Source organism: Choristoneura fumiferana, chromosome 30, assembly GCF_025370935.1.
Source record: "Choristoneura fumiferana chromosome 30, NRCan_CFum_1, whole genome shotgun sequence".
Lineage (NCBI taxonomy): Eukaryota > Metazoa > Arthropoda > Insecta > Lepidoptera > Tortricidae > Choristoneura > Choristoneura fumiferana.
Window position 1 is genome coordinate 9,163,827 of NC_133501.1, and position 10,549 is coordinate 9,174,375.

General features: G+C 38.8%; 1 protein-coding gene across 1 annotated transcript in view; it reads left to right on the top strand.

The window, feature by feature from the left end:
- Window positions 1-284: 284 nt before the first annotated feature.
- The window catches only part of LOC141444516 (uncharacterized), a 47,286-nt gene continuing 37,021 nt past the window's right edge, over window positions 285-10,549 (top strand). The window contains 6 exon segments of the mRNA XM_074110063.1: window positions 285-413; window positions 5,345-5,571; window positions 6,485-6,563; window positions 6,987-7,691; window positions 8,057-8,171; window positions 10,478-10,540. Of these exon segments, the coding sequence (XP_073966164.1) occupies window positions 5,350-5,571; window positions 6,485-6,563; window positions 6,987-7,691; window positions 8,057-8,171; window positions 10,478-10,540 (1,184 nt within the window). The 5' untranslated portion in view covers window positions 285-413; window positions 5,345-5,349.

Below are 10,549 nucleotides of genomic sequence, written 5' to 3' on the forward strand. Positions count from 1 at the left end.
ATCGACAGCATCAAAATTTTATTCAGGGATTGCACTCTGAACGCAATCATAATCACGTTATTTCGTCCAAAAACTTTAGCTTAAGTCCATTAAGTGTTTTTGTAATTTGCTAATAAAAATTGTCACTCTATTACCTGGCTATTTAGACATTGTTTGATATTTTGTATTAAATCAACATAAATTAATTCTCCATAATTTTTATGGTGCAAATGCGAATCATTTTAAACTCAGTTTAAAGTTTCCAAATTTTCGTATACACTTCTGAACGAATCCCAATTGTCACTTAAATTTTGACAGTTTCCTCCCGATCAATACAATTCCGAGGTTTCCTTCCTATTTATCTCAGTAAATTAGGTTTATTAGAAAAAAAGGGGCGTTTGGAAATACTTCGGACACAGCATCACATACTACTGGTCAGTATGAACAGTATAAATTACTTTCAACCGCTTAAAAACCGTCACTTTACACGTCTTCGTTCGGAGAAAGTGCTTACACGATTGGCTACTTTTTATCAATGTTTCTAGTTCTTACTAAGGCTTACAATTCTAATTAGATTATGATATCTAAACAAACCTCTGGTTGAACCGCTTGAACGAAATCACATACAGAAAATCCTAATTCTTTAGTGATTACAATTAAATTATAGCTAGATTTCTCCTCCCTCGATCATGGTAGTTATTTAATTTTAGAAAAAGATTTTATTTAAAGCCCTAATGTTACATTAGAAAAGTTATATAGTCATAAAGTTTTCTTGAGTTTCAGCACCATTTTCTTAATTTTGTAGAAAACAATTATAAAAAAAAAGATGACGAAATTAATACATTAATTTTTCAAGTTATCGCTTGGCCTAGTGAAAACGGAATTCATTTTTGTCTGTAGAAGACTAACTGATTATTCTTTTTCTGCCATGAGCAAAGACACATGGTTTATTAGCTGATAAAATAGATATATACAAAAGCCCATGCACACATAGTTGATAACAAAACCCATTTTTTTATGAGCAATTAAGTAACTTTACTATCAAGTTCCCAATCCGCACTGGGCCCGCGTGGGAACTATAGCCCAAGTCCTCTTGTTCTGAGAGGAGGCCTGTGCCCAGCAGTGGGACGTATATAGGCTGGGATGATGACTATCAAGTTTGCAAATTTTTGAAGATTTTTGACCCTCTCCCCTCCCCCCCACGTAATACGCCATAACATTTTTCTTCACCCCACTTCCCCGCTCTAAACCTTACATAACACCCAAATTACCATTTCTACTTAAGTATTAACTTTACTTTAGCTGTTTCCCAAATTTTGTTAGCATTTTTCGATACAGTGGCGCTGGCAAGAACAACAACTGATTCTGCGAATATCCCACTTTTGAGGACCTTATATTATGGACTTATTATAAAAACACTTGGCATTGTTCAAACCCCCCTCTCGCCCCTCTAACACTGCAAGAAAAATACGGTATTTGACTATTTTGTATATGTTTTATAAATTAAAACTACACAATGCCTGTTATCGAATAGAGAAACAGTTTTTAAGCTAGGTACCTTTACAAATAACCAAGTTATAAAGGTTTTTAATTCAAGATTAAACAGAGAAAGACATACTGGCATGTGACGTCACACGCCAGTACCGCCACACTTGCTGCATAGAAAAAAGCGTTTGAGAAAGAGACAGGTATATAGATTTTTCAAAAAATCACTATAAATCCAATTTTCAACCGATTTCAGTTTTTTCTCCGCTAACACTAACTGTATATCTATATTTTCATAATAATATTAAGATATGGCAAATTCAGGAGTTGTCAAATACCGTATTGTGTTACGTAATACTCGAAGATTCCTGATGATGAAGATGTTTGCTACTTTAGCAAGATGTATTTGCCGATATATATTTTTAACCCCTGACGCAAAAAGAGGGGTGTTATAGATTTGACCGCTGTGTGTGTGTCTGTCTGTGGCACCGTAGCTCTTAAGGTCGTTTGTCACGGTCAGCTAGGCACTACAGTGCCAGTAGATGACGTTAGAGTGCAAATTCCACGTATTTTATTTTTTTTAGGAATTAAATCGTGGATATTTTTATAAAATAATGTACATACCGCCAATAGCGTGAAATTTGTGATATATCGTACCAAGTTTCAGATGTATTTTAATTTAGAAAATACTTTCACTTGATCGCTGCAGTTTCGACTGCGATATTTTCGCACACATGCTTGTAATTTGTTGTAAACAGAAGTCTTTGTTAATTTCGCTCTCATGATCAAAGAGCAGATTGGCCTAGTTGCATAAGGCTAGAGTTTACCCTACCCTCAGCTTAGGAAGTTCGGGTTCAAACCCGTTGTAAGATTTAGTTTTTTATTGTTTTTTTTTTATTGTTCTCAGTTAATGATGTTAATATTTTTTGAAATGTGTAGCTAAAAATTTATAAGACCTAATTTAGGCACAAACATTTTTTTTTTAAATTTTAGGTAAATCTGAATATGCACAGCACAACTACAGTATTGAGACTTATAATTCCTCACATCCACTCAAGGGTTGCTTGGTAGAGATCCCTTCGAGGGATAAGTTCGCCTTTACAAAGTCAAGGAAACCGAATCACGCACCAGAGTGGAACCCAAGTGGAACCTTTTCATATTCAATTGCGCTGTGATTTCTTTGGCAAGTGTATGGGATGTCAACATGACATTAGTAGCACATAGGTTCCACCCTGGTACGTGACTCAGTTTCCTTGACCGTAACTCAACGATTGTTTATTTATTTTTTATTTACAATACACTTTACATACTATGAGAAAATTAGTCATAATCATTATCCCTATACATACCTACATACACAGGCCTTCTCTCACAATGAAGGCTTGGGCGTTATTTTCAAAGCAGGCCCAGTGTGAATTGAAATATAGCACACACCATTAATTATAATAGCAGGTGTGTGTACGTTTCTTCACGATATTTTCCTTCAACGAAAAAAACGTGAAAATATGAAATTAGACTTGTTTATTTTTATTTCAAATTTAATTGGTTGGGTAGTAATCGAAGGCTTTATTGAACAACAAATAAAAAAGTCCATCACTAAGTCAGTTTTTATTTATTTATTTACATCAGTCAATTAAATTAGCCCACATACAACCACTGCTGAGTGCCTCTTGCATTTTCACGCCACTTTTCCAGTCTTGTGCCAGTCTCGTACACAGCTTACCAGCCGACAATGTATGTTATGACAGTGTTTTTCACTCTGTAATTAAATATTTTATTATGAAAATAAAACATATTTTGAAGAAGCATATTTTGTCAAATGAACTTTTCTCTGAACTCCAAAATTACCGAGATATGAGGCTCAAAAGTTAGTCCGCTACCAAGGGGCTGGGGACTTGGAAAAAAAAAACAGTAAAAAAATCTGTCCTAAACACCTACGGTCATGGAAACTGAGACTTTAGGCCTCCCCCATATTTTCGCGTGTTGCCAATACTCGCCACGTTTGATAAGCGGGTTGGCGAGCGTAGTAAGTATAATGATGTGGGGTTGCTTGGAAAACGCTGCTGCCCATCTTCTGATATTATCCCTCAGCCGATTCCTACGGTACCCACGGCGGTGGTGGAAGTTGTATGTTGTACTCAGCCTCTACTCTACTGTACTTACTTTTTAATTTCCTTATATTGCGTATTTTTCGAGACCAGAGTATTGATGCTTTATGTATTTTTTTCGCAAAGTTCGTGGCTTCATAGTTTCCAATGTGAATTATAATTCAGTTCAATACTTGAAAAAATAACTGCATTCACATTATAGATTATAGATAATGATAATCCCGCCAGTTTCGAGGACAAATTACGATAATTTAATTTAGGAAAAAATTACTCCATTAGTTTACAATGTCATGACAACCTATGACAACAAACGAACAAAAAATTATGACTTGACGAATTTGACATTTGACTTGATGTTTTTTATTTTTATTTTATGGAAAAGCCACAAGCCATGCAGCCTTTATCTGATTTTATCACTACTAATTTATAATCCGTTAATGCAATTTTCCGTACTTATTTGTTACTACGTTAATGTTATGTGATTTTCTTCCTAATTTCTGTCGGAAACCCAAAGAATTGGCAATACATTTGTTCGTTGCACTTCAGTCTTTTGACTCACGACTTTGTACCTATGGCCAGCAAAAATATTTAAAAAAAAGTTTAAACGAGCTTCAAAATGGTAATTATGTGATTTTGATCAGACAAATCAAACGAAATCTGGCAACGTCGCTTAGCATCGAATTGTCAGCGAGTTGACAACGTAGCTGAAACACACACTACTAACCGAGCCGTTGGCGTACGATACTGTCGCCGTCCACTCACATATTGACAAAAAATAACTAAAATAATCATCTAGATTAAGCTATTAATCAAAAGCTTTCTTTAGGTAAATAAAAAATGCCTCAAATAAAGAACAAAATAAAAGTCAACAGATGTGATTTTAATTTCAAATTATTCTTTCAAGCGCACATGATTGTGTTAATACATTAGTATGGAAATCGTTCCACCTTAAACAGAAGGACCAATTTGAATGCGGTTTTTTTTCATTTGAAATCACGTTTTTTAGCGATGGTTCTTGGACATGTTTCATCAAAATCGGTTGAGCCGTTTTTGGGTTGAACTTTGAAGTGACAAAGTCGGGGGTTTTCCAACTTTTAGTTGGTTAGGTTATATAACCGAAGCAACTGGAGGTCTATGGGGGAAGGGACAGCAACAGTCCAACAGTGGACGTCCCATGGCTGATATAATGATGATTTTGCTAATGAAAATGTAGAGATATTACTCACATGACGAAGCTGCTTGGTTTGTATAATTTTGATTTCACAGGATAAATAAGTACCATAGGACACTTGACACCAATTGACTAGTCCCAAACTAAGCAAAGCTTGTACTATGGATAATATGCAATGGATAACATACTTAGATCGATAAATATATATTTAAATACGTACAATAAATACAATACAAAGACTCTATTGTACACCAGACATAGTAAGGGATACAGAAAAGAAAAAATTACAAGGTGAGCAATAGGCGGCCTTATCGCTTAAGAGCGATCTCTTCCAGGCAACCTTTTTTACAGAAAGAAGGAAGGACTAGTATACAACAGGTGGTGCATCAAAAGTAGACATATTAAACATCCAAGACGCGATAGCAAACATTTGTATTATTCATACAAATATCTGCCCCGGCCGGGAATCGAACCTGGGACCTCAAGCTTTGTAGTCAGGTTCTCTTACCACTTGGCTACCCGGTCTTCTCAGGAGGCAAAGACTGGAGACCTAAATCTAATAACAAACGTTTTAAAATGACACTCATATCTTATTTGGCAGACGAAATGGCGGGCGATCCGTGGGTGATCCAGCCTCACGAGCATGCGAAGTTCGCTGAACACTTCCGTAACCTGGGCCCGGCTAATGGGAACCTCAGCGGGGAGCAGGCCAAGCGCTTCATGCTGCAGTCCCAGCTGCCCCCGCCCACGCTGGGACAGATCTGGTCGCTGGCTGACTGCAATGCAGACGGGAAGCTGGATTTGAGGGAGTTTTCTATTGCTTGCAAGGTATGTACAATTTAGAACAGGGTTACTCAAAGTGGGGTACGCGAACCCCTAGGGGTTCGCTATTCGACGGTAGGGGGTTCGTGACAAGGTTTATGTGACCCCAAAAACCACCAGGCTGCAAGACTAGCAAGATGATTAAGATTGGTTTTTGGAGTCTTTTTGTATTTTTTATTTCAACTCCAAATTTGTTACTTATTTGTTTGTTATTTGTTGTTGTTTGTTTCAGTTTGTATTTTCGTTGGCAAGATGATTCTTACCTGTATTTGTTACCTTTTATTGAAATAAATAATATAGGTACATTATATTATGATGATGATTGAAATAAAAATAACCTTAGTTTCTCCAACAGTCAATTTTTTATTTCTTTCTTTGGGGGGAGGGGGAGGTGGGGGTTCGCTGTCGTCTAGAAACTTTAACAGGGGTACTAATATGTCCAGTAAAACACTTATAGTCCTTGAAATACACTTTATTCAGCTAGGGAGCTGTGCTTGCATGCATACATGGGAATGTGTGTGTCTACCCTACATCAATCACTTTTTATTATAAAAAGCAAGAGAGTTCTACCCACTTAATTATAATGTACATGATATACCTTCCCCCCAAGTAACTGTACTCTAACCATAACAATATAAAGCAACAACTTATAACAAAAACAATATCAAGCACCTACTTATAACTTCTACCAGGCTTTTCATAGGGTAATGTAGAACGGTATTTGGGTTTTTTAATTACTTTCCCTCCAGTTTGACTTGGTTCAGGAGTAGGTATTCCTAACCCAATAGCAATGGCAATAGTTCAGTATAGTTTACCTGTTAGCGGTAAACTATACTGAACTATTGCCATATAAATAAGAACAATAGCGCCCTCTTGTCAATAGTCATATATTTTTGGTTTACCTTTATGCATATTTCAGATAATCAACTTGAAACTTCATGGCATAGAGGTGCCCAAAGTACTGCCGCCATCTTTGCTCGCCTCTCTCAGTCCAGTTGGTAAGAAAAGCCCTAATGTTTTATTTAAAAAAAAACAGCCTAGTGAATTTAAAATCCAGCCAAAAGTTTCTTATAATCTATTCAGTGAATCCTAGGCAATAATGGCCGCAAATTTAATTAAATGTGGGTTGGCAAAACATTTTGTTTACGGATATATAAAAAATAAACTATAAACTGTCACATTATACAATTATTATTTGCATGCAAAATAAAAGTGACAATCGAACACTGTCAAAGTTTCAGTGTGCTTTGATGTTCGTCAAACGCCGATATTAATCGTTTAAAAATCTTATCTTATAAATAATGTCTTGTTGGTTTGCGTATTCGCGCGAATGTGGATGTCCCAGCTTAATATTGGTTGCAATTAACTTTTAATACACTGCTTGCCGATCAAATGAAATCAAACGAATCAAATTTCCGCAGGCCCCCCAAAGCAGCAATTCCCGGCCCCAGCCAAGCCCCCAATCCCGCCGATGCCCTCGATCCCCCCACAACCCTTGGTTGGGTTATCCCAACCAACCCAATCCCTATTAGGGGATTTTAACCAACCGACTGTCCCTACGCGGCCAGCCGCGCCCGTAGTACCCGACTTGATCTCCGGAGTCAAACCTTTGACCCAACCTATAACCAGCCAACCCATTGCCCAACCCTTAATTCAACCAAGTCAACCATTGATTCCCTTTAACCAACCCCCAAATCAACCAATGGTGCCAAGTCAACCTATAGCACCTTTAGTGCCAACTCAAGCAACAATGACACCAATGGCGCCCATAATGCCAAGCCAACCAATGACCCAACCCCTAATAACCCCTCAGCATATCGTACCTTTACAAACCCAACCCTTAATCCCATCAAACCCACCTTTAATCCCAACAAACCCACCTTTAATCCCCTCGAACCCACCTCTCATCCCAAATCAACCCGTAATAGGTGGGTTACCCCAACCCTTGCCCGGCCCAGCCCCTCTCATGTCCTCCCCTCCGAAACCCTTGGTTCCTACAGGCACTACTGCCGGGTCGCTAGTCAGCAGCCCGCCTAAAGCTGTGACCACAATGGCGCCCATCCAACCAGTCACCAGCACGCCGATCGCTGCTGTGAAAGCAGAGGAACTGTCCCTGTCCAAACCGGGTGTGTTTTTATTATTATTAATTTATAGAGATGGGCCGAACATGGGTTTCACCGAATGTGAATATTCGGCCGAATGTTCGGTAAAACGTAGAATACTTTTTATCCCGATATTCCCACGGGATAGGGATAAAATCTCGAAATAATAACCGCTGGGCTTAGAGTCATGAAATTTGGTATGTAGGTAGCTGGACGTCTGGAATAACATTTAATTTAATGTGCATTTTTCCGGGATAAAAAGTAGTCTGTGTCACTCTCTGGCCCATCACGTCGATCCGTCGCTCCGTTTCAACGTGAAAGACGAACATACATACAAACACACACTGACTTTCGCATTTATAATATTAGTATGGATTGATGTCTTTTAGTGTCTGCGGCGGGGTCGCTAGCGGCGTCGGTGGTGACGAGCCCCGTGGAGCCCCTGGGGGTGATGAGCCCCCCCGCGGTCGCGGAGTGGGGCATCCCGCAGCCGCAGAAGCTCAAGTAAGTCAATCTTTAGTAAGTCAGTTGCAGGTGGTAGGACCTTGTGGAAGGTCCGCCCGGATTGCTACCACCATCTTGCTCGCTAATCCTGCCGTGAAGCAGCAGTGCTTGCACTGTTGTATTTCGGCGTGGAGAGTAAGACAGCCGGTGAAATTACTGGCACTTGAGGTATCCCATCTTAGGCCTCTAGGTAGGACACGCATCTGAAATACCAAAATATATATGGTGTCTATGGGCGGTGGTGATCTTTTACCATCAGGAGACCCACTTGCTCGTTTGCCATCCAGTCGAATAAAAAAAAAAGTCTCTCAAAGGGCCGGCAACGCAATCAGGGAAGCTCAAAGTATTCAGGGAAAATCCGGGAAATTTGCTAGAAATCCAAAAAGTCAGGGAAAAATCTCGTGATTTCCCAAAACTTAGCTCGATATTTTGGGTGACACTCTTTCCCGGCCCGGATAACACCGACATGGAAATACCGACCCTGTTTTCTGTGTACACGCCCATAGAAACTGACAGGAGCTGCTATGGGCGTGTACACGAAAAACAGGGTCGGTATTTCCATGTCAGTATTATCCGGGTCGGGGAAGAGTGTCACCCGATATTTTGACACCGGTCGTTCCAGTTCTGGGCGACGTATTAAAGAGTGGCACCATAAAAACAGTCAACGAAAAAGTGAGCACGTACGGTGTTCAGTGAATTCCCACCATCGGGTCTAGCTTAGCATCTCGGGCAGTAAAAAAAAACATATAACCTGTTTGTGAAATGATATAACATGATTGGTCAGGAAAAGTCATGGAAAAGTCAGGGATTTTTTTAGGATTTGTAGTGGACACCCTGACACCCTGTTGCTTCCCATAAGGTCGCATGCTCGTTTGCCCTCTCTTGTATATATTTAAAAAAAGTAGGTAAGGATTATAAGGCTAAAGTAAATAGTTACTCACTTTTGGCCTCATGTGCACTTTTCATCAGTTAGACCCCTAGGTCAATCATGGTCAGTTTTAAGTTAAAAAAAACCACGGAAAAAGAGGGGCGTTATAAGTCTGACACCGTCTGTCTGTGGCATTAGACCTCTCAAACGGCTGGAAGAAGCGAGTTTCCGTACGGTGGTTCTTATGCTATTTATTGAGATACAGAGACCATATAAATGTACATTAATATTCGACCTTCTAAATTCACAATATGGTACAAATTCAATTGGAGTCAAGATTGTTTTTTTTGGAATCTTTTTGTATTTTTTATTTCAATTCCAAATTTTTACTTTTACGGTCATCCCGTAAAACCGTATTTGAAATTACAAACTGAAATATAGATGCACAGAAAAATAAGACCATCACTGGGAATCGAACCCAGGTCCTCGGTAATCCGTACCGCGTGCTATACCGCTACACCACTGATGGTCAACGGTACCGACACGAATTTCCCTATGCACCTCATATCTCAGCTTGTGTTTCTTACTTAGTCACTTAAGCAGCGAACGCTAGCGACATCTATTGCCGTAGCCTCAAACTTTTTTCGGCATTCCATTGGAACTAACCGCTCACCCGGACAAGAGATATCGTTTCTAAGCAATCAAATTAAGATTGTTTTTTTTGGAATCTTTTCAATTGGAGTCGTTAATAGTACATTACCGCTGCAGTCTGTGAAATAGGGGATTGACGGCCGAGTAGTTATAGATGGCTGAGTGTTAACGAGGCCATCTAGAGTAGAGATACGAGGCCGACAATCCCTGTTCGCGGACGAGGCATGTATAGTGCTTTTCTCAAATAAATCCAAGGAAATAATAGCATGTCCCTTGATGATATACTCATATGGGAAACAATAACACTTATATTAGTTAAAAACCACTTGTTTTAGGTATAAACCGTATAAGTATTAGTTTTTTTCTATTCCCGCCAAAATACTCTTTTTCAACTGTTTTTTTGTAAGCTATTCGGAGCATGATTTTATTTATTGAAAAGTGAAGATATCGTTTAATTGGTTATTTTAATAAATTATTAACAATAAATGTTTATTATTGAACGCCTGATTTATTCTAAATAAATAATCTAGTCAAATTTGACATTAAACAGTAAATGTAATACATTCACAAACTATGTTTTTCTAATTGGCAAGTATGCCATAGATTCTCTTTGCCGGCATGGCCAGCAATGTTGTATGAAATTCTATTATTGACCACTAATTTTGAAATTAGAACGAATCTTCAATAAGTGATGTACAAAGATGTACATCGCGTTCTATCATCACGAATATACATAAGGACGACATTACCTTGGATGTTTGAGAAAACTATGTTTTTTTTTAATCAGATACACGCAGTTGTTCAACGCGACGGACCTGCAGAAGTCTGGGTGGGTGTCGGGCGCGGCGGCGCGCTCTCC